The 25,137-nt window shown below is 38.7% G+C and overlaps 1 protein-coding gene across 6 annotated transcripts in view; it reads right to left on the bottom strand.

The window, feature by feature from the left end:
• PKHD1 (PKHD1 ciliary IPT domain containing fibrocystin/polyductin) overlaps nucleotides 1–25,137 on the bottom strand; it is a 266,267-nt gene that overhangs the window by 60,114 nt on the left and 181,016 nt on the right. For all 6 annotated transcript variants that reach the window (XM_083828669.1, XM_083828668.1, XM_083828667.1 and 3 more), the window contains 7 exons: nucleotides 22,935–23,048; nucleotides 21,312–21,399; nucleotides 17,916–18,070; nucleotides 15,858–16,010; nucleotides 14,599–15,477; nucleotides 13,301–13,463; nucleotides 8,837–8,997 (listed from right to left, as the gene is read on the bottom strand). In XM_083828669.1, the coding sequence (XP_083684795.1) occupies nucleotides 8,837–8,997; nucleotides 13,301–13,463; nucleotides 14,599–15,477; nucleotides 15,858–16,010; nucleotides 17,916–18,070; nucleotides 21,312–21,399; nucleotides 22,935–23,048 (1,713 nt within the window). The remainder of the gene's footprint in view (nucleotides 1–8,836; nucleotides 8,998–13,300; nucleotides 13,464–14,598; nucleotides 15,478–15,857; nucleotides 16,011–17,915; nucleotides 18,071–21,311; nucleotides 21,400–22,934; nucleotides 23,049–25,137) is intronic.

Here is a 25,137-nt window from a genome sequence, read left to right as displayed (position 1 = left end):
GTCATTATTGCATTAAGAAGTAAATCGACCAAGTCCGGTAAATAACAGTCTGTGTTTTGCCCAGAGCTTCAAACCAACAATCTTAGCAGTCACCAACTAATATCTTTGTCATTTTTAACCCTTGCAGGGATCTGCTGGGGGCTAAACAATTATAGTCTTCACCCACCCCTAGCAGGTAAGCATTATTCATTTTATTTCTCATCCCTTCTTCCTGCAAACCCCACGAGGCTGGGTTTTTGCATTGTTGTTTTGTTTATTAGCCAACCTAGCCAACTGTGTGTCTGGTGGCCTTGAAAAACAACACATATTTTAGTGACTGCTGCAGGCGTCTTTAAACAGGCTGCTTCCTCTGCAAAATTAATTGTTGCAAAATGCAGTGCTTCCCCTGTAAAGCTCTGCAAGCTAACACTCAGCAGTTTGGTTGGATTATAGATATGCCTCTCAGATCTAAGGAAAAGAATATAGTTGTACTCGCAGGATGCAATTCACGTTTCTTTTTTAATTGCATAAAGACAGGCATCTAGTCTCCTTAAAGGTAGCAGCCATCGAGCCTAGAGAGGCTGTATGATGTAGGCTGTTGTCCTCAGCTATTGACTTAATCCAGAGCAGCTCACTTCTCCATTTTCCTCTATTTTTCCCGAAGCCTTCTGGGTTGATTGTCAGCATAGGAAGCTTCTTCCAGAAGGTACCTGAAGAGTGTCAGGGTAGTATCTACGAGGAATAAAACCCAGTTACTGACTCAGATCTGCGGGCACCACTGAAATGATAAATAAGAGTGAAACTTTGCATCATGAGGAAAGGCATGATGTCTGAGTGACTGAGCTTTGAGGAGAGGTGCCTCCATAGATCCCAGATAAGGAACTCGCCTCCGTTTTGATTCCCTGCAAAATCTCCTCAGTCCTAGCACGCTATTTTCCATCACACTAACCTCTAAACTTTCTCTCCCTCTTTTTGTTCATTAGCAGTATTCAGAAAGCCCTAATTACCAGATCTTCCCACTACAACACCCTTGTGTTTAGACCAATAAATCACTGTCAGATACCAAAGGTTCCTGCAGACCACAGAGAATCCTTACAGACCTGCAAAAATAGGGCCAGAGAAGACCTTCTGAAGTTATTTGATTCATCCTTACCCCTGAGGACAGGCAGAACTCTACCTGGATCACCTAAAGATGCTCATATAACCTCTACTGATAGGGATTCCACAAACCACTCAAGCAAGTTATGTCAGCTTTTCTATATATTTTTTTATAACACTTCTTCCCTCATCTGAAATTTCAGTCTGTTATTTCAGGTTCCACAGACTTGGGGAGCAACTTTTCCTCTCTGCTCTGCAGTAATCTCCCATGTATTTGAAGGCAGTGCTTGAATCTCCCATTCATCTCTTCTCCTCTCGACTGAGCCACTCATCTCTTTCAGTCATTCCTCATAGCTTCTGTTTTCCAGATGCCTAATGATTCTTGTCACCCTTAACTGTCAGGCTCCTAAATTAATCTATGGGTGTTATGTGCATCAGTTACTCACTTTTCACAGAACACCAATGGTTTATAAATCACATCTTTAGAACAAATGCCTGAAACAGTAGCCTCATTATGTCAATGATAAAAAAAAAGGTGATGTACAGGTTGAGGACAACATTTGTATATGGAAGGGTAGAGAGGTTGATATTAAATCCATAACTAGATTCCTAAATGGAAGTGATGTGGTGTTTTGGGGGCACTGAGCTATTTTTTAGCGCACAGGCAAACAAATGGGCTCTTCAAGAATTCAGAAACTCTAAAAATGGTGTCATTTTTCTACATAGGTTCTCAAATAGAGGAGTTCAGTTTGGAAATGGCAAACCTCATGTTTTATCCTCAGAGATTAAAGCTAAAAGGAGAAGCTGGGGATTCCTGATTGCAATTGTAGGCAGAAACTATTCGCTGGCACCTCTTCAAGAAGGACTGCTAAGCTAAGGGCCAAGGTTATTGCTTGTAGTTAGGGACCTGATTTTACATTCACTTTTTCCAAATTCCATTATTCATAATACAAATATATGTATATACTTATTTTACATTTTATGTAGCTGAACACTGGTGCATGTTTGTTTAAAAGTACACAAGGATTTTGAAAAACAAGAAGCATAAAGAGTGGTACAAAATGTTAAAACTCCATTTACAGCAATCAGTGTGCAAGACGAATGGTATTTTGGATTCCTCATGAGAAAAGCATTTGATTCTCTCCATAGGAACAAGAAGATAATGTTTGATAGGTTATACATTTGTGCATATACATATATTTGTATATATGGGTTTCTCTATATTGATCACACTACTGAACCCATGGACAATGAATGATGCCATTCATCTCATACACTAGCTTCAGAATTAACGAAATGACATCCCTGAAAAGGGAAAATTGCTACTTATTAGAGTCTGAGATATAGATGAGTTTGAGGGAAAGTATTATATAGTATTTCAAAGTCAAAATGTCGTATGGCCTGATCATTCCCAGTGCTGACCTAGTTTGCTCTTTCCAGATCTCCAGTTCTGGTCTATTCCTCCATGATTTTCCAAAACTAATTTTGCAGAGTATCCCCTCCAACAATATGCAGCGAGAGTTGGCTGAGGAGGGGGAGAAGTATTTTGCACTGGCAGAGGTTTCCCCTGGGGTAGAGTCTCACAGTGACATCCAGATGCACTGTGGGCCTTCATTCCCAACTGGTGGCTTCACCACCCAAAGATGTCCTTCACTCTGCAATATTGCCCTCAGTTAACAGAGCTGATCCTTTACTTCAGTAGCTTCAGCCATCTCATGCTTGATGAGCCACCATATAGTTATTAAAGATACAAGATTAATTTATCTCCCCCTCAGATGGCTTTAAAGCTCATTTTCCCAAGGGTATCAAAAACAAATCCCAAATTTATTCTCAACTTTGGTCTCAATTTAATTAAGATCTGCTGAAGTCTTCACCAGGGATGTATTTTCAGGAAATTTAAGTAGAAGTCACAAGTAATTTCTAATCATATTAGGTTGGGTTTTTATAAAACAATAACTTGGTAAGAGCTCTTTTAATCTCCTTCATTGCCACTTTCAACACATTTTGCATGGGCCATTTATTGCAGAAAAAGCAAATTTCTATCTGTGAACAACAACAACAACAAGAGATTCAGAAGAAAACAATAAATGTTTCAGGCCGATATCGCAGCTGTTTCATTCCCTGTAAATTTACCAAACCTGCACCTGCATTCTCTTCTCAAACGTCTTTAATTACTAACCATGCTCCTTGGAACATTAAATATGTATAAAAGACATATATAAAAGACAATCTCACACAGCTTTAGCCCTAAATTATATTGGCAGCCTGTGTGTCAAAACGATGCTCCTCCACAACTATTATTTGTCAACCTTATTTAATATCAAAAATTACCTTTTTTTTTTTTTTTTCTTACCAATTATCCATCTCACATTTGTTTTGGACTGTTTACATCTATATCTAATTTTACCTTATTTATGATGAAATCTAGCAAACTTCTGTGTATTCATACATGACATTTAACCTCAGTGTTACGCAGCCTTTTTGAGAGTTTTCTACAACTGCAAGTGACAAAATCAAGTGTCTAAAATTCTGTCCAAGCTGCTTCAGATAAGCATTTACATATAAAATACCTACCCTTTTTGATCTAGAAATGTACTGGTTACCTCTAGAGAGCAAGCAAGACTACTATAGAAATTTCACAGCTTTAGATCTGTCTAGATTGAAAACACCATACGGAAATATAGTCTCAATTATCTGCTGGTCAGATAAAAAGATTAGTTGTTCACATCACACTAATCTTCTCAATTCTCATTAACAGATTCCCACTAAAACTGATTTTTTTTTCCAGTACAACACTTCTTCAGCTTTTTAAATATTAAAAAATAGTTGGAGAATTTTTTTGTTTAAAACCAAAGTCAGAATTTAAGTATTCAGTAAAGTTCTAAAATATGCTCCAGGCATGTTTTTTAATAAAAAGTTGAATATAAAATATATTTTTTGCTGATTCTAGTTAATGCAACCATACTTTTCAACCTGCCTAAGCAGGGTGGGGTGCTTTCAGATTAAGAGTCTGGCTGTCAGGGTTTTGGAAGGATATGCATTAATTCAATGACTAACCTTGGGCAAGTCACAAATTCTGTCCTCTGCCTGGGAAACTAGTGTCAAAATACATGCCTATCCCACAGGGGTATTACAGACCTAGATTTCATTGATTCTTCCACTGTATGTGGAGAACTTAAAGGAGGTGCCAGGTTTTACTAGTGTAAGGCAGAAAATAAGTGCAGTTGCTCACAGGAAATACAAGGCGTGTGTGTTAACAACAGGAAGAAAAAGTTGCATGATGGCTAAATTCTACAGCCTTGCACTTCCTAGTCCTTCAGTACATCAGAATTACTCTGACGACCAAAAGTTAGTAGAATTAGAACTCTATCAGCTGCAGAGTCGTAAAATAGGATATACAAAGAAATCGCTGTCATGCAAACCTAAGGATCTTCTGTATCTGTACAGAAACCAGCTTGGAAGTCTTTCGGGAAACTGAGTTATAATTAACAGTTTCATGAGACACAGGAAGGTTTTTCTTCTGGCTAAATTTGTAGCCATGCTAAAGGGGAAGAGTAAGAACAGGAAGGACTCACTTCTGGATTTACACAAGATCACTATGGGTTGGATTTCTCCCTCCACGAATGGGAATTTTCCAGGACACTAACCGGGCTTCCTGCTGTTTTACCCTGACGTCTGGAATCCTCACAGTCTGATCACAGAATCACAGAATGGCTGAGGTTGGAAGGGACCTCTGGAGGTCATCTGGTCTAAGCCCCCTGCTCATACAGAGAAATGTTTAATGTCTAATATGCTTTAACGTTTAATTTGCTTTTTAATATGCTCATGCAGGGAAATGTTTTAATGCTGAGATTAAGGACCCATATAGCAAGTTGCAATCTTTTAGGTTCATTTGGAAAGTCCTTTTCTTCCCTCTAGCTAGGGAGAAAAACAGTTCTGTAGGTTTAGATATTACAGACCATTTCCCTTCTGGAGACCATTTACCTTCTGCATTTCCCTACTCACATTCCCATTTCTCCATCTATAGCACCATCTTAAACCTCTCCTATCAGGCAGGATAAAAGAACAAGTTGTTAAATGACTGATGCTCAATATCTGGCTGCACGGAGACAAAGAAATATTCACTCATTTCTGCTTTTCTTAGTCACTTCATCACTGAGTCAGGTTCCTGACTCCACCAACAACTATTCAGATATTCAGATTTGCTTTTTCAGCCCAGATTGCTTTAAAAATGCCTAGAATGTGTCTGCCAGCTGTAAGAAAATGTATCTGTCTGAAGGCTCTGAACTACAACTTGGAAGATTTGGGTTCGTCTCTCAGGTATGTACGATGATGGAGATGCTACTTCCACTGAGGATCATACCCTGTGGGAGCATCATGAGCAAAACACCTTTGTCAACTGGCCATGGAGCAAGGTGTTTCCTCAACTCTTTGCCTCCACCAGGAGCTCAGCCATCCTGTACTTCTCTTGGTATGCACAGAGGCCTTGAGGAGGATGTATCAGCCCACCAACTTCTGTCCATAAGGTGTCAATTTCTCCTAGTTCACCAGAGATGACACTGGAGGCTATGAACGAGGGGGTCAGATGAATTTTCTACCATCCTCTGGTCCTCAGCTACATTTCCACCATGGGAAGACAATGAATCTCAGTGCTACCGGGAACTGTTAGTGGGTTATGTTACCATGAAGCACTCACACAGTCCGATAGCAGAGTCCATATAAATACTGCAGATAGCCAGCAGCAAATTGTTAGAAATTTAACTACAGAACGATGGTATTATCAGTTCTCCTTCGTGGAGCAGGGCATTTAACCTGGACACAGAAATCAGCTGAGTACATGAACTGTTCACTTATCCCTCATTCCTCCGCTAGACTCATGTTTATAGCTAATTCTGCTGAACAGCTTCTGATTCTGGAATTTCCTGTATCATGGTACCGTTTAGTGCTCCAGGCCTGGCCCCAAGCTCTTTTGTAAGAGGTTTGGTATAAAGATGAGTTCTGGGAGAAAAAAACATTTTGTCATCCAAAAAGGGCAGCTCAAAGAGATTTAAATAATTACAAATTCATGTTAAACTCATTAAATTGTTTTGGGTAGTTTGAAAAATTATATTGTGAAAGCTCCTCATACATGATTTAAGGGGGTTTTGTTGGAAAACATTTCATTCTAAACTTTTGCAGCATTATATCTAAAAGGAAGAAAAGAGCAAAAAGTAGCCTTAGATAAAAAATAATTATGCTTTGTTTTACTCAAACACATTTTTGTTGTTGTTACTTTTTCTTCTGGCAGAAATAATAAGAACAAAAATGTTGGATCTGTTCCTTTCTTTTTTTTTTCCTTTTCTCTTTTTTTCTGAATTCTGTGTTTTTTCCAGAAAGCTAAAACTTCAACTTTATGTGAACAAGTCCATTTCTACAGATAGCCACAATAAACAGACCTGGTCTATGACCCAAAAGGTAACACAGGAGGTAAAAGACAAGACACACAGTAAGACAAAAAATAATAATAATAAAAAAATGTCTACATGCTTAAACATACATTACTCAGCTTGCTACTGCCCATATGCTATGGGCAGGACTCAGGAAGCCACGTGGTCCCTCCTTGGCCTATTGCAAAGGCACATATGTATATAAATGATATATATATTCTCTATCAGTTGTGTCTTCAACTAAAGGCATCATATGGATTCAGGAACATTAATATCATTCTGAATGATCCACTGTGCTGCTGTTACAGCTCTCGCAGCCTCTCCTATGGAACTCTTCAGGGAAAATGTCTTACTAGATTTTGTGACTCTGAAGTATATTGAGTGTTTTGGCTTTGTTCCCCTTAGAGTAAGCAGAATATCTAGAAATGGCTGAAGACCAACAGTTTCAAGCTGATTGTGCAGACTGGAAGCTTAAGGGGAATACACACATGAATTGGGATGAAGGTGCAATTAAGCCAGAGCCGTCGAGTCTCAGATAAATTCACGTCACCACGTTGTGGAAGTGGCAAAGACGTTGTGTAGCTCCCTGAAAAGACTATTCCTCTTTTTATGTTTAGGAAGGCTAGCAGATAACCACTTCACGGCAGTGCTCTGATCAAGCTGCTGGAAGTCACTGGAATTACTCTGGTTTAACAAGGTACCAGGTGGGTATGTGGATGAGAGGCTCAGCAGGTGGGTACAGAGCACCCAGTTAACATCACTCATCTGGATTCAGGAAAGGCAGGCAGAACTCCAAGGGCCAAAATCTGCTTATCAGCATCATCTGGGAATAGTGCTACCACCTTCTCTGGCCTTGAAGCACTGCCACAATGAGGGGCAATCTGGCCCCACAGAAGGAAAGATGAGCATTTTCTGCTATCTACTATGGGAGCCTGCATATCAATGTGCAAAATATTCAGTGTTACAACTTTCAAGAGGGTGACAGAGGGGGGAGAGAAGGGAAGACAACGACCATGAATTCACCTCAGCATCAAGCTGTGACTTTCCAAATGTCAACCTCAAGATGAAAGGAACCTCAGGTCAGAATGAGAAATACAGAGGAATTAAACACAAAACTGTGAAGAGAGGGGAAAAAAATCCCCATTCATATTTGGGCAGCAAGAAGAAAACACAGCAATTTTGTTACAGCCTTGGAGGCAGGCAGCATTTACCATATGCTGTCGCCTCCATTTCACAAGGAGATAAACCCTGTGGAGCGCAGGTTGCACTGTCAGTGCAGTTTAGATGGTGGGGATTCCTGGCATTCATATGACTATGTCCCAGGGTGTGCTAAAAATGGTGAGAATCTAAATAAAGTATAGGTTCTGTATGCAAAAGTATGTGTGCATTAATATGCACGTGCTAAATGGTAATACTGCTAGGATATTAGCATTTGCATGTGATTCATAATCAGGGCAGAAAAGGTAGAATAAAAATCAGTGTGCTTGTGTCTAGACAACATATTAATCAGCCCTCTAAGCAGCCAGTTAGAGTGGGATCCTTAGAGAAAAAGCCTTTACTGGGTACACATTAGACATTTTGTTTAAAGATTAAAGTTCTTCTCATGTTTAATCAGTTTTAGAGCAGGATGGAAAACAGGATTAATTACAGTCCCTTCCACCAGTCTCCCATACCGCTGGAGTCACAAATGATGCGCCTTCTCAGCAAAATGGCCGCCGTCAGCAGCAGGCGCAGGAAATACTAATTGTAATTAAAGAGTTTATTTGGAATCACAGAGCAGAGTTTTAATCAGAAAGAGAATGGAGCCTTGCTGTGTGAACTTTCAGAAAGTGGTTCCAGAGCAGAACGGGCCCTTTTAAACCAGAGAGAGGGGTCTTTAAACTTCTGGAGTGGGTTTTCAGCTTGATTATCTCCTCAGTGGGACATGGATTAAAATCCTTGCTGTGCCAATTGTTGTTATTATTTTGCACTTCCGTAGCAGTTACATGGCAAGTCTTACTCAGTACTCTCACAGAATTTTGCAAAGGGCAGGTAAGTTCTGATCTGGTCTTAAAATGAATAAACTAAACCCTAACGGGGATAAGGATGCCCAGGTGATGCGATTCTGGAAGAAGGCAGAGAGGCATTGGTGGACACAGACCTGTGCAATGAGATCTCCCAGACTTCTCCACCGCAATTCACTACTTCCATCCTGAAAAGGCATCACACAACCTGGGGCCATAACCGCGCAGACCTCAGCTGCAGGTCTCAATAAAAGGCTGGGATGCACCTACCTCTCATGGGTCAAGTGTATGCATGACTGTGCAAGCACTCCAGACAGCACAGGAACTTACCAGCTTGCAAATAGAACTGTGTCCATTCAAATTCTGACTTTGGGAAAACAGAAACAGGTGGTTCCAGCTCCAGGACACCTCCATCCAAATCCTTGAAAAGGGCCTTCCTCGAACCTTTGCAACTCTTTTCGGGGAACATGGTGTCTTCAGAGTTCTGTACACTGGCAGGCAGGAGAGGTAGTGTTATTATGAGACAGACAAAAAGAAATTATTGTGCTGTGCTGTTATCTGCAACTTATTTACACTGAAAACAAACACTTCTGTGCATATATGCAATGCCTTGAAATTTACTAGGTGAAATCATATGCCCATGAAAAGACAGAAAATGAAAAATTAAGTAAAATGAATGAAATCGAAGCAGACTAGTCAATGTCTAGCATGTTCTGTAAAGAAATCCTGCAGCAATCTTTGTATTTTGGCATATTGGTATCCAAAAAAAAAAAAGAAAGGGAAAAAAAATAAGAAAGAAAAAGAAATAAGAGAGACAAATCTGCATGCTCTCCCACCAAATGTTGGCTGGGTTTGGACAGAGAAAATTATTTTATTTCCAGTGTAACTCCTGTCCCCAAATTTCAAGCTCCCTGGAGTTTGTTTGGGCCAGTGTGGGCTGTCATGGTCCTTGGAGCCAGCTGTTGCAGTTTGAATACCTCTGGCTCCCTCTTGGATTTCCTGATTTGAGGAACAGCAGTGATATGACCACCAGTATTCAAGTGTTATTAATTTTTGACCCATGGTAGATGAAACCTGTAGTTACTGAGTGAAGGTGAAACATGCTGGCTGCTGCCACACAGTGACCAGGAATGCCTCTGCTGCACTGTGCAGGGCTGATATGGGACAATGGCTCCCCAGGCATTGCTCTTCACTTCCACCAGGTGATGGATTGATTTTTGTTTACAGATTGGTGTGTGCCTACATAGCATTTTGTTAAAAAGCACAGGCTGCCCAGTAGTACCTTTTTGTCTTGTCCCTAGCACTGTAGTCTGAAACAGGGGGAATCCTCTACAGGGCCAGAAGATTGCACCTCCCCATGAGCAACTGAGTTTATGCAGGAGAAAACATTTAAGAAAGTAACATTCAAGTAAGGTGAAATGGCAGAAAGAATGAGAGAAGGAGCCAGCAGGGAGCACACATCCTAACTAAAGGCTTTGAGACTGCTGGGACAAACAGGGAACAGATTTAGTCAGACCACAAAGACTCCAGCTACTCAAATAAACCTATTCAGAGCCCATCCTTTCCTAGGAGATCAGCTGGTAAAGTCTGTCCACGTCTATACTATTAAATTTCCTTAGCATTTCCCTTTTAAATAGGACAGTCACATCCAAGCTACCATTTTGGAAAAGTCTTTGATCAATTCCCAGATGCGGGCCATGAATTGTTTGGGTCAATGCCAGCTAGCTAATGCCAAACCAATGACCATGCTAGAAGTTGAACAGTGCCAAAATTCCAGTTCTAATGGCCTTTGCTAGAAAAAATAACAAATAAAATAAAATAAAATAAAATAAAATAAAATAAAATAAAATAAAATAAATAAAATAAAATAAAATAAAATAAAATAAAATAAAATAAAATAAAATAAAATAAAATAAATAAAATAAAATAAAATAAAATAAAATAAAATAAAATACTTCTGCTAGGAATTCAGAGAAGTTTGTTGCAGGTCAGGGAGCCAGTTAACATTTCTAGAGCAGAAGCAAATTTGAAAAAGAAATCCCATTCCCATAAGACACAATGAATAATGATTTAAGTTCTTATAAAACCTGCTTGTTGTTTTTCTCTCATATCCAGTTGTTTGGAACTGTTTGAAAAGATCACTGTCCTAATTCATGTTGCAATAAGAAACTGGGTTTGGAGATTCAGTGTCATTTTGATGGTTTTGATGGTCATAAAGTGAAGTGTAGGTGAAACTTAGCTCAAAACTATGCTTGAGTTTCACCATACAGTCACACATATCTTGTAGTACTGTCTCCCAGCTAATGGGTAGCTATTTCTCTCCTTCTAATGATAAGTGGATAGGTTCAGGTCCCAAGAATAGAATTAAACCCTAGTTGGTTTTTTTGTTTGTTTGTTTGTTTTTTTAAAGAAAAAAAAAAAAAAAAAAAGAAAAAGGGTTTCAAAGTTAGTCCAAACTGGTACAAAGTTCTTTTTGGAGGGAATGAGAGCATATCTCAGCAAATTACATCTAATTTTCAAACGGGTTCAAACTCAACTTCTAACACCAGTATATTCTCAGGAGGAAATTATAAGTATAGTCATTAAAAACTCCTGGAATAAATAAATAAATAAATAAATAAGAATTGCATATATCATTAAAGACTGGCTTCCACAAAGGGAAGTGTCTACACAGGACAGGTTTGTTGGAGAGGAACTCACCTCACCTGAGACACACACCTAGGAGAGTTAGAATGAATCACTTTCTAGATAAGCATCACTATTGAATACAAAATGAGTTGAGTGTCTTCTTCAGAGTACATGCCTAATTTTTTGATCACTAAAGTTTAGAGAGCAGAATCACTTGTTGAGGATCTTAATTGTTTTTAACTGGTCTTTGACTAAATGCTTAACACAGTTTAAGGGAGCTAGACAATTGGCCATATTGCTCCTATTACAAAAACATAGTGAGATACAATGACTTGTACTCCAGCAAAGTCCATGGAAATATCTTCAGATTGCTACATGGATACTCTTTAATCCTGGAGAAGACTTAGAATTTCTTGAGACCAAGTTGGAAGAACACACTTAGTGACATTATGAGTGCAGCAAAGTCAAATAGGCAATGATCCATATTAAGGAAAGAGAATCACATGGACCAATGTTTCCAATCAACACTACTTGAAAGAGGCAGAGAACAGAGAAAGTTCCTCTGACCCTGACAGCTGGTGCAATTCTTCAGCATCTTTCAGAAGATCCAGCATTTCAGCTGGCTAGGTCCACCAGTAGGAAAGTAAAGCACTTCATGCTCTTGCCATATTCCCTGATGTTTCTATTTCCTCTCTTGCTCTAAGGCAATGCTCACCTTCTTATCACCTTGACAGGAGATATTCATCAAGATATCCTGTCAGGGTGCTGTAGCAGAACAATGCAGCCACAGCCTGGATCCAGCAGAGCAGTTGCAAAGGTGGACTAAATAAATGCATGCAGATAATGCATGAGGAGCACTGAGAGATGTAATCTCCCTCGGAGGTTTACCAGAGCCCTAAGAAAACATTCTGTAATCCACATGCATTCATCACGTTTGAAATCACCAGCTCTTGCAGTGGGCTGCGTACTCAGCAGCTCACTAATAGCATAATATTGTGGGATGGATACAAGAGTGAAACATAACGTGAGCTGACAAGCTGGACAGGTCTCAGAAATCTACACACAAACTAATGCCCAAAGCAAAAAGCAAAAATATAGAATAAAATAAAAATTCTAGCAGAAGGCTGGAGGGGCTCTAAACATAGCAGCGTGGGACACCTCCAATTATTTTTGACTGGCAAGTGGAGTCCATGCTGGATTTCTTTTTTTTTTTTTTCTTCCACTACTTCAAGGCTTTCTTGACATAGCCTCTATGTTGTGTTCACCCATTGTAATAAATAAATTGGCATGTGGTTTCCATTGGACGTGGTATGTTTGAACTGCTACAGCCATCAGTGACTTAAGGTTACAGACGAAGCTCTCTCCCTCCCTGCTCCGTGTTTCTCCACACACAGCTGATATTCTCCCTGGGCAGGAGCAGTTCTGGCAATCATTTGACATCTCACAGCCTGCCTGGTACTGATCAACATTTCTGATGTGATCTCGCAGGCAAAAATCAAGCTCTGCTTCCCCAGCCAAAAGGACATTCCCTATCTCAGGGTTTTTTGGTGAAGGTCCTGACATTTTCTGAAGCCTGAGGCTGAAAATTCAGAGATGCTCGGGACAGAGTTTTAAGAAATAGGATATATGAACCATGTTTTGCTAGACAAACATCAGTAAGAGAAGAAATCCAAGAGGATTGGTCTGGAGATGCACCTTGACAGAATCTGAACCTCAACTCTTCAAAAATTGCCCTTAACTAACAGTTACCTTTTTTTCTTTTCTTTCTTTTTCTTTTTTTCTTTTTTTCTTTTTTTTTTCTTTTGGATTTGAGTTTTTCTGCGCATATTTGTTTGACGTCTGAGCTTCTTCATTTTTGCCAGCCAGGAGCAGTACAAGAGAAGAGACAGATACAAAGGATGGGACTGCTCTGAAACTAGACACTCAGTCTAAACTAATTGCTTAAACTTTCAATAAGATAAATTTTACAATATAACATTATTTCATATTTTTATTTTGTTATTTATAATATAAAATTATATAAAATTATAATTATATTTTTAAAGATAACATTAAGATAAATTAAGACAGCTGATAGAGAGGTGAAGATAGTCCCAGACTTACAGTTGATTTTTTTAATTTTTTTTTTCAGAAACCATTGAAAAAGGTTCTTAAAAAGCATATTACCTTGCTGGATGGAAGTAAAACTTGTCCTTCTCACTGACATGTAACATCCTCGATCTCTCCGCTGTGATAAGGGGCATGATACCTAAATGGTCAGCATTTGACATGATGCAGACATCCCTGTCTTCACTATAGCAGCTCTTTGTAAAACCAGTAAATGTGACATCTACCAGGGATTAAAAAAAGACCAAGGAACAAAAAGTAGTGAGAAAAAATGCAATAATTATATAGAGAAAAGCTCCATTCTGTGACCTTTCCTATGTGAAATCGCTGCCATATATACATGAAAATCATTTTTAAAACAGACTATTTGCTTGAACCTAGACCTTCAGTTGGCTTTAGAATACACCATACCTGAAGTTATATCTTAAATTAATATAAACCAAGACATGCACAGGAAATGCAATCAAATATAAAGTGAGAAAGAAACACAAGACAGATTGATTGATTGTATTGGAATCAGTCAGAACCAGTCTAAAGATAAGCTGCCATAGATGGTTTATTCACTTGCCAGATTTTACTATAAGATGAGCTGTGGCTGGTGACACATGGTTGGCTATGGCACTGAGATCTTCTACAGCTACAAAATCCATGCTTTGCCACAAATCTTCTGTAAGACACTGGGAAAGTCTATTTGTCATTCTCTGCCTCCTTTATTCTTCAGTAAAAAGAGCACAATGCATTTTCTTCCAAAAGTGGGTAGCAGTAAGGGAAAAGGACATGAAAATCCGGGAAGTATTTAGATTCCACTACGGCAGCCAGCTATCTAAGTTCTACTGTTATGCAAGTATTATTCTGGAAACAATAAATTTGAACCAAAGACATAGGACAGATAACTGGGAAATCTTTCTTTTGCAGTCTTTAAAAATTATGATTCCTTATGACAATAAGTCATGACTGTTTCTGTGTAGCTGCAGTCATCGTGTTCTATGCAAATTGTATAGGAAGTGTGCTATTCCTCAAACTTGGCATCTTTATTTAGCTAGAGATAACTGCTGTTCATAGAGATGCATCAAGTGGAAAAATAATTAGCACAGAAGAGGAGGTGTGTCTGAGATAAAATAAACAAATTGGCACATAATTGCACTGTAGTAGATAAAGTGAAAAATACCAAGTAATATGTATTTAACTCTATCCAACTGAAGAAGCATTCAGAAGGATTTCCCTACCATGTCCATGTCTAGGTCCAACATAATGTTCATGTCCAGCTAGGTGTGAAAGACTGAAGCTTCAGCCTTGGTAAAATGAAATTAATCAAGACAGTGACAGAATAGTCTGGCCAATATAAGTGGAAGACCAACCTTTCAGCTTCATGAGTCCCAGCATTTTTGGACAATGAACAATTTTGTGCCATGGGTTTTCTGGCCTCTGGCTGGACATAGTGGTAAATGTAGGCCATAAAATCCCAACACGGCCTCTTCGGGGGTAGTATGGTGGTCGATCTCTGGAAGTTAGGTCAGCTGCCTGAGGCTTGATCCTGTCACTGATGCAGTCAAAAGTTGAGCTTGTTGCGACAATGAGAGAGTCTCTAAGTTCTAGGAATCTTTTCCCTGTGTGACACTGCTTGGCATAGAGACAATATAATACTGGCATGACACCCACGGTGTTGTCCACCAGCACCACATTGTCCATAATGACACTGCTTCCAAGGTGGAACATCATACCATAGTCATAATTCTTGTAAGATAGAAAACCTGTGATTCTAGTGCAGGTCGGAAAACCATCTCCCCTGTACAGATGAATTCCGTGGAGATTTGAATGGGCCACATTTTCACTGCAATACTCTCCATCTAGCAAACAGTCTTGGCCCCTGATATGGAAGCCAATCCGCTCAGATCCTGCCACAGCATTGCCATAGAGGGAGACACCAACGGCAAGGTTCGCCTTTATGCCAGCAACCCAGTTTAACAAGCCCTCTGGTTGCCTGCTCAGAATAACAAGGTTCCTGATGAGAGAATGGTTTTGCCCTTCCAAATCAATGCCAGGTCCAACTGTGTTGAACACCATGTTATCATGCAACAAGATCCAGTTGCTCATGACTGCTTTGATGCCACCTCCACAGCTACCATGAATGCTGGATGACACCACCGAGGACTGTTGGGATATGTTCCTGAATTCAATGGCAGAAAGCTGAGGAGGTCCAAAGTTCAAAAATTCAATATTTGAGAGCTGAAGGACACCTGTAATGAGATAACTATAGTGAAATAGAAGCTTCCAGAACTACCTAAGAACTGCTTAAGAATAACACCTATTTAGACAGCACTCAGGCATGTAATAGCAGTCAGTCTTTGTCAGTGTATTGCCAGTACTGGCTATTTGTTTACAAATATGTAAAAAGTTATAGTAAAAAAAAAAAAACAATCAGAGAACAGCACCTCCAAATGTGTTCCAAGGTTATTATGAAGTATTATTATGCTCCTGTTTCAAGAATGTCAGTCATACATCCACAGTTTGCTTAGACCTGTTGCAAAGTACATACTAATGGATACATCTGCTGTTAAACAGTTTTTTTCTTGGGCAGAACTGGTCTGTTTGATGAGGATAGGTAAATCGCTACTACCTTCAAACTCTCTCCCACTAGAATCCATAAAATGTCCCACCAGCATCCTCCCAGCGCAAGCCACATCAGACTTGATCTGTATGTTCCGTGTCAGGAGCCCAACTTCTGCCGCCAAACGGATGTGTCTACCGTCTTCTGTGTCATGGGAATGGCCTAGGGAGTTTCAAGCAACAAAATGTGATAAGTGTCTATCATACCTATAAACCAGTGCTTTGGGGAATATCCAGCCTGACAGCTTATGCATAGCATCTCTGCAGAATCTGCACTGACATTCAGGTGGGTTTTTCCTCCAGCACCATCTACGTGCATCAACACTAAAACAGAAAGGCCACCTGCCTATCAAATATTCACCATGCTCTTATATTTTACCAACATATTTTGTTTTTAGAAAAAGAAGGTGCTCAATCTTTTCCCTGCGGTGTGGAGATGCCAAATCAATGAACAGATTCACACTTCATTTTTAAAGTTATATGTGCAGGAGATATTCTTCAGTACAGATACACTACAGAGTTTATCTCCATGAATTCTTGTTAGAATCAGACCAATGACAGCATTAAAAAGCAATTTCCTACAGATATCTGGTTGCAGGTATTTCCTAAAACAAAGTCTTTCTAAATGAGTCCTTTGAGAGAGCCTATGCAGGTATATAGCCTGGAATTCACCTTTGGTGACTTTCAGTATCTCCAGATTTAATTCAGTTATCCAAAATACTTTTATGTACAATGGAGAGAAAGAGGCAATTCTCAAGTGTAATTCATTATCTATTTTATAAACCTGCTTAAATGGGAGAATAAAATATAAACAAGCAGTACGTATTTTTCTGCTTTGACACATATCTTGTGTGTGAACATTTACTCTACACATCTACTTTTGCCTAGGTGAATCTCAGCATTTGTGTTGCTCTTAATTCTTCTATCAGTCCCCTTTTTTTTTTTGGTTATGATGTCTAATAACTATAGCAGTACTCGATAATGCATGTAGTCATTTCATCTCAGGATATACTTTATATACCTACCTTAGTGAAATAAATAAGCTAAGAATTGTCCTCCGGCCATGAGACCAACTGGAAAGTTTCCTCCCTCCGTCCACAAAAAGAAAGGCCATGCCCTAACTACTGAAAACAGGGCCTAGACATCTTTGAACTGCATTTTTTGCAAAAACACAATTGTCATATGAAACTGCCATGGAGGCTACTGTCAAGTAGAAATACGGATGACAGTAGAACACAGCACAGTCCCAAGTGATGCTTAATTTAATGGAGTAGCTGTAACCACTTAAAACACAATATTTCTGAACCTTTTCATTGATCATACTTGCTTCTCCAGCTATTAGCTCAAACAAAGACTAAATTTAAAAATAACACCTTAAAAATCCTGGGTTTAAGGCCTCAGAATTTGATCTATTTTTACTACTTAGAGAGTAATAATTTTACCTTGTAGGCTAAAATAAAATTAAATAAATTATTAACAGTGCATCTCTTTTTCCAGTTAAATATAGACCTCATATAATTTACACAGTGAGTGAGTAGAGCTATGATAAGTGAAGTAATAAAGGTATCTCTCTGTGATCATAATACACAGATTTTATATCTATTTATGTATTAGGTAATAAATACATTAGTTTCATGTCACAATCACATTTTTTACTTGACTCTTCAAGAATATTATGTTTTGCAATATGAAAAAGGGCAATTTTGTGAATTTTTCAGTTTTTGACACACCACAAAAATAGTGTAAATGATTTAAAAATATATTTTTCCTCTAAACTTTTAGTTATTTTCTCTCTGTGTTAACTAGTTCTAACTAACACATGAAGCACCCGTAAGTTTTTCAAAAGTATTCAGCACTGGTTTGTCTCTCTTTCAAGATGTTCTTGTTAGAATCAGATGTTCAGTGCACTTTTTACCATCAGTTTTGCAGTATCAAGACAGCAAGAAAAAAAGCACGCAGAGAAATAAATGAATATGTATCAATAAAGTAAAACTGATCTTGGTGAGATCTGAGACAGAAGGTCCATGCTTCAGAAGAAAACTCTCAAACAGAAAGACATGTTTCTTACCAATATGCCTGTGCAGAAGGCGTTCATGGAGTGTTATGCTACGACCATTGACTTCTTTAAGTGTAACTACTTCAGCTTGATGAGCTTCATAGGAGGAAGAGCTGATAACAATATCTCCACCAGGACTCCAGTCCACTTCATCCTCCACCAAAAGCCTGTAATGCCAAGATATTAAATCAATTTTATTGCATTATGAATTATGCTCACAGATTTCCTAAAAAATGAACAACAGTTTTGCCAAGGCAGATCTCAAAAAGAATCTGCAGGGTATGCTCTAGGAAAAATGCTTTAAGGCTTGCGGTATCCAAAAATGAATGCCTGAAATATGTAGGATGAAATTCATCCTGAAATGCTTGCTTTATACCACTGGTTAGCAAGGTATCCAATATTGATACAGGGCTCAAGTATGTTTCCTAGCAAATATGCGTCAGACCATTTTCAGTGACAGGGGTATCCTACTTGGTTTCCATCTACAGGTCTGAAAAAAAACACATTTTTGTAGGTTCTATTTGCCAAGGATACGTACATTTTGCACATATCCCAGGCCAGTCGGAACAGTACTAGACACCTGTATCTAGAACACATATTTTTTTCCTCCTAACTTTAAACAGATTACTTGCTCTCTGAATGCTGAAAGTCATCTCTAGACCTAGACACCAAAATGTAGGTGTCCATCTGTAGGTGTGTGCATGTGCACTACTAGCAATTACGCTTCCACTGTAGTTGATAAAGACCTAATCAGTACAGCCAATAACAGGTGAAAGGTGATCCAGCTTTCTCTGTATTGGACACACAGAGCAGCATTTGATTGCCTAAACATGAGCAACCTGTTGCTAATTGAGCTATCCCAAGATATCTAAGAACTAGGGTGGCAGACTTGACAGGACTTGCTCATAGAGCATTCCTGAAGGGACAGATGGAAGCCATGGAAGGGACTCAAAGGCATCTCAGATGAGCTCAAAGGTACCAGATGAGTCTTTAATAGAGAAAATAAAAGCACTTAATGAAAGCAAAACTGATAATGATCTATACATATATATTTGATAAATACCCAAAGGGTACTATTATACAATGACCAGTGCTGGCCAGGTGATGAGCTATACTCAGCTAATTGCTGATATAACAGACCACTGAAAGAATTCAGAAAATTTTGCATGACTCATCATGCAGTCAGATGTGATAGAAGTATAGAGAGAAAGGAAAGTCCTAGTGGGATGTAATTAGCAAGCTATGTTGCCAAGTTTTCTTGATGTCTCTTCTCACAGGCATTTTCAAAGATGAGTAGGCTCAAGATGAGTACTTCCAGTTTTCTGCACCTGTGAACACTCAATAGAGAAGTCTTTTGTGCTTGGAGGTAGCACTGGACAGCTTCTGAAAGGGCAGGAAAGTGTTAGTTTGACTTTGAGCTACGTATTTTTAAAGGATAAATTCACTGGAAAGGAGGAAGCAAAACAAAGCAGAGTAACAAGAATAGTGGCATATGTATAAAGTTTTTGACGGTTCACATGCAACACGTATTATGAGCTGAATCTTAAGTCCAGCCCCAGACATACAGTCCAATTCTAATTTAACTCTTCTGGACCCAAACTTAACTCTTGACTCTTGCATTTCAAACAAGCTTAATATGAGGAATCAGTAAGCAAGAGAAAGTATGGTTTGCATGATACACCGTCAAAATGCTCATCTGCTGAAATATTAATATAGCTTTTCACTGCAAGTGAAAAAAAGTATTTCTTTTTGAAAGCGTAAATACTTCCCTGACTCATGTGCTGACTCACATTGGAAAATATATGCAACAACTTTCCTCAGTCAATAGAAGAGCCACTTTCTTCAGCTATTCTAGGACTGACTTGCCTATTTCCTGTATCTAACCACATTAACTCTTAACTGGTTAATAGTATTAGTAGGTTCTGAAAAAATAAATAAATCTATGTCCAAGATTTTTCATAATAAATAGTTTCCTCTCCTCTCCTCTCCTCTCCTCTCCTCTCCTCTCCTCTCCTCTCCTCTCCTCTCCTCTCTTCTCCTCTCCTCTCCTCTCCTCTCCTCTCCTCTCCTCTCCTCTCCTCTCCTCTCCTCTCCTCTCCTCTCCTCTCCTCTCCTCTCCTCTCCTCTCCTCTCCTCTCCTCTCCTCTCCTCTCCTCTCCTCTCCTCTCCCCTCCCCTCCCCTCCTCTCTTCTTCATTAAAGATTATTTCTTCATTAAACAATTAATTTTTAAACACTCCAGTCTGTGAGAGCTAACAACAAACAAATCCTACTTCTGAGGTGTGTGTCCTGTTGTCCATCCTTACAATGAGTTTAAACTAATTCCTTGCCTAAATGCCAATATTTCGCCTCTACCAAGGTGAGATCTCTTCCAATTAGTTTTTCTTAGGCCTAACTATTAGATTTTTTTCTTTGAATATATGTATTTCAGTTTAAAATGAAGCATTTTGAAGAGTTACAGCAAAAGGTGATGAAAATTTCATGTAAGACAGAGTCCAGAATTAGAGCTCCAGAGAGAGAGGTACATGCCCATGCTACACGGGCTAACAGTGGTCAGGGCACTTACAGAAGAGATCCCTATACAGACGTTCACATATTCAGGTCAAAAGTTTGAACTTCAAGATGTAGCCAACCTAACAAGCAGCTGTGGTAACTCTACTTTACCTGCCTTAGGAGGTGGTTTTGACTAAGCCTTCAGACTGAAGTCATGGGTAAGGGCTCATGTAGTCTGCTGGAGGAGCTGTAAAAGGTTATGGAGGGGCAGCAACAGGGGAGAGAGAAGGTAGGAATTGAAACTGTTTCTGCTAAGTGTTAAGTGAAAATGTGTCTATACCTTGAAAGTTTCACATCCCAGACAAATACCTTACTCTTCAGGCAGTGCAGGCAACCTTACGTTCTCTGAGCCAATTAATTATTTATACAGAAAAGATTGATTCTAATAGCAGAAATTAGGATGTTTACTGCAGACACCACTTATTAAAGTACTGATCAAAGATGTTGAAGATCATGGTTCATATCCCATTTTTGCCTAATTCAGAGATGAAATTTGAATGTAGGTCTCAAACCAAAATGAACATCCTAATCACCAAGGTATCAGTCATTTTGGAATCTTCCAAAAAGAAAGAGGAAGAGAGAGGGAGGCAGGGAAGAAGGGAAGGAGAGAGAAAAGAAGGATGGAAAGACAGAAGGAAGCAAGGGAGGAAGGACAGGAAAGAAGAAAATCTTAGCTTCATTATTCTTTAGAACTGAATCTAAAAATAGTATAATTTTCTTGCATGATATAATATAGTTGTTCTTCTACCTAGACATAAACAGTACCTGTCAGAAAGGAAAAGAGTAATATTAGTATAAGTCATTAGAATGGGAGCCCAAACTTTGTATTTGGAGTCATATTTGAGCAAAATACCACCTTTCATTGCCAGGAGCAACGTTACTTCCGAGATGTGTCCAAGACTTCCCAGGATAAGCACTATAAATTTGCACCTTTCCATAAACCCCTGAGAAAAACAGAAGCAGGAGAGCAAAAATTAGGGCAGAGAAAGTCTTGAGATGAACTGAATAAGAAATGTATTGATACCTCTCTATATATTAAAACATGTTTCTATATTTTATGAAAAGTGTAAGAACAATACATAACTTCCACTTGAAATAGAAAGTGAAGTATGAAAAATTCTGATATTATGCACTGAAATTTTTTGTTTCAATTCACAGTCCAATCAATTTAAAATTTGTTCTGCATCTCTAATTCTAACCCCTTTACTTCAGATGAGTTGTGCTTCAAGTGTTTGAAAGCCCAAAGCCCCCATTTAATTGCTTGGGCTAATGTCCTGCTTGGACAACTTTTTCCATGACATATTGTGTCACTGTAGTCCAAAAGCAGACTGTGGCCAGTATTGATAACCCATCTTGGATTATCTCACAAAGAAAGATGTTAAGAATAACTCCCATATCTTGCATTCAATATGGTTTAAGAGGAGAGGATGGGCAGTGAAGTCTTATTTGATCCATGATAGCATGCTAAACTGCAGCAGTGTATCTATTGGCTGTTTTAGCCCCTCCAATGATGCCCTAAAATGATAAAAAGTCAAATTGTTAGCAACACTTAGGCTTCGTCTTTTAAGTAATTTAGAGCTAAGAAAAAACACCCTCAGAATCCATTTCCTCTGTCAATGAAGTTTCTGTGTTGCCTTCCAAACATTCCACTTAGTTATTTACTAGATGTTTGTAATTTGCTGAAGTGAAACAGTTTCTCAGTGTTGCTATCATACACAAATTGTGGGGTTTGATTGTTTGTTTTCCCCTGAATTGCAGTAATATTCTACAAATCTAGATCCTGGCAATTTCTGTTGACAACTAAGTCTTGCAATACTTTAGTATTGTTTAAAATATGTAAAACAGAAAAAATAACTTTTCTTTAACTCTCATCATCTGAGGAGATCTAAAATTTAAACATGAACCTTCTTCTGTCAATCCTATGGATCCAAATGTTTAGAAGTATTTAAATGTGTGTATTTAGATCCAGCCAGTAGCTCTTGGACGTAATTCATCTCACTTAAGTCATGAATTTAAAAATAAACAATGTGAGTTTACTCTTATCAGCCTAGGCTGAAAACTTTCAGGGTAATTTGTTTTATTCTAAGAGAGATCAAAGATAAGTGAGACAAAACACCATCTTCCAGCACACACTTCTCTCCACTCCGTAAGGTCATTTTAATTTGTTGACAACTACCCTTTACAAATCTCAAACCTCAAACCTAACAACTGACGGGTCAAGACCAAATCCTCATGCATATGTATGACTCCTTTTAAGTCGTATCTCGTTTCTCATATAAATACCTCAGAACCTGACATCTTTTTGCTTATTTGCCTAAACAAAATCTCCACAGAAACTCCAGGAATGGACTTAGTAAAAGTTAACAGGTTTAGCTCAAAAAATGTGTACCTTTCTTAGATGTTTTTTTCTGCAGAAAAATTATACCAAACTATTGCCTAAGATTGGTATCCCATAAAAAATTAAACCCGTGTCTCATACCAATACTCCCTGGATGAACATTTATTTCCTCCAGACGATCACAGTAAATCCCTTCAGATGCCCGAAGAAGGATCAGTAGCTTTAAATCCCGCTCTAGAGGGTGTTGAAAATAACCTGAAATAAAGAGAAAACAGCAACAACTGACACAGAGGTATTGGTGGTATCGGTGATGCTGAAATGGCCCTCCCTCTTACCTCATGGAAACGGTCCCCATGCACTTTGCTCCATGCCGTAGGTCCCTCTTAAAGCTGAGTTGAATACTGTGAATGCCAGCAGTGGCTCAGTGTGGAAGTATTTCACCCACACCCCTTAACTTAGCTCCAGGCTCTCCTTGGAGTCAACAGAGAGAAAGAAAAGTTCCTTCATTCGGTGACTCACACACATCTTAAACGGCCTGCCTTGCCCCCTGGAAGTGACTGCCTCTCCATTGACTTTGAAGGTAGCCTAGAGAGACTGCTCCAAACTCAGACATTCCAGTTAAGTGCCTAAATTAGGAGGGAAGGGGGATGTGCCCTAAATCCAAATTTAGAGTCCCAGAAGGGTTTGCCCAAGGTCATTCAACGAGTGTGTAAAATGACAGGAGGTTCTCATTCATTCTGCTAATCACTGAACAAGCATTTCCTCTCTCCACCCACCTTTGCCTTTCTGCTCAGTTACATTTTCACCTGTTCCCAGATAACTGTTCCCATTCTGCTGCCAGGATGGGTAAAACAGTCTTTCAAACCAATAAAAGATTTTACTAGAGCACGGGAAAAGAAAATGCCCAAGAAGTTTTGGTGTGTGTGATGTTGCTTTTATCTTGTGATAAGTCTGTACAGTAAACTGTATTCCAACTGTGACTTCATTTATTTCACCAAGGGTAGTTTACAGTTTCAGAAGAAAATGGCCCAGCACTAAACAGATACTAGTGAGGAAAAAGTAGGACAGTTTTTGCCCTGGAGAAATGTATGCGGAGTCCAGTAAAAGAGTTCAGCATTCCTTTAAAATTAGAGATTAAATCAATTATGCAACAGAAAACTGCAGCAGATGTAGAACTAAAAAATATATACATATCTGCACAAAATTAGCTGGCCTGTCATGTTCTTTTAATATTTAAAAATTACTAGTTTGGAAAAGAGAGCTGATTTTATATCCTAAAGAAATATTCCTCTTTAAGAGCATTTTTAGTTAAGTGAAATCAAGAAATAAATTCATTGTTCCCCACCACTGTCTGACTGCTATCTGTGGGTATTTAAATTCTCTGTACAGCTTTTAAATGGATAAAAGACCAAGAGTACAAGATTTGCATGCTCCCCATCTAATACATCTCATACCAGTGAGTTCATTTTTTCTATGGGGACATGGAGGGAATTCAATCTTACAGCATCCATCACCCATTTTTGGCTTTCTGGCTTTGACTTTCTTGCTTAAACTCCCATAACCAAATACTAGTTTCAGAAAAGAAAACTTAGCGACAAGCACATTTACCACTGATGCACTAGGTTAAACAAATATCCAGCCAGAACTGCAGAAGAATTACGTTGACATTTGTGTCTATTTTTGTACTCAGAGTGATTGTTTTCCTGCTTCACCCTCACAGCAAGTTGTGATTTAAAATACTAAGCCTGAAGATATCTTCCCCAGTCCTCAGGTCAACCTTACCCCCTGGGATGAAGTGATCAGCTACACCAGTGACCCAAAAAAGACTCAACAAAAATATTTAGAGAACTTTATATTGAAGTTACAAAGTTATTCACAAATGCCTTTTCCTATGACAATGATGTCCCTTTAAACTGGGGGAATATTATTATCATTATGAATTACTATTCATGTTATTATTGGTGTTATTATTTTACTGCTGGTTACAAAGCCTTTAATATTTCTTCTACTTAAGTCAATTTAAAAAAAGCTATGTGATATATCCAACTCAGCTCAATTTTAAAACAATTTTTAAGTAGGCTTCCAGGCTTAACAGTCACAGAGATTTGTTTGGAAATGTGAATTCTAAATTCTTGGCTTGGAAATTATGACTCCTTAAAAAGAGGTACATGCACACTTAGCAAAAATTTGTGATTTTTTAATCCTAAAAAGCATGGCATTTTATAGAATGTTGCCCTTGTTAAAATCTCTCTCTCTCTCTCAAATCAGAGTGAGAAACAAAGCAGCTAACATAAAACTATTCATAATAGCTCATTACCATATTAAACCTTAGAAAAGAAATCCC

This window comes from Anser anser (assembly GCF_964211835.1).
Source record: "Anser anser genome assembly, chromosome: 3".
In the NCBI taxonomy this organism is placed as follows: Eukaryota; Metazoa; Chordata; class Aves; order Anseriformes; family Anatidae; genus Anser; species Anser anser.
Note: the sequence above shows the minus strand (reverse complement) of the source record. Positions and strands in the feature narration are given on the sequence as shown.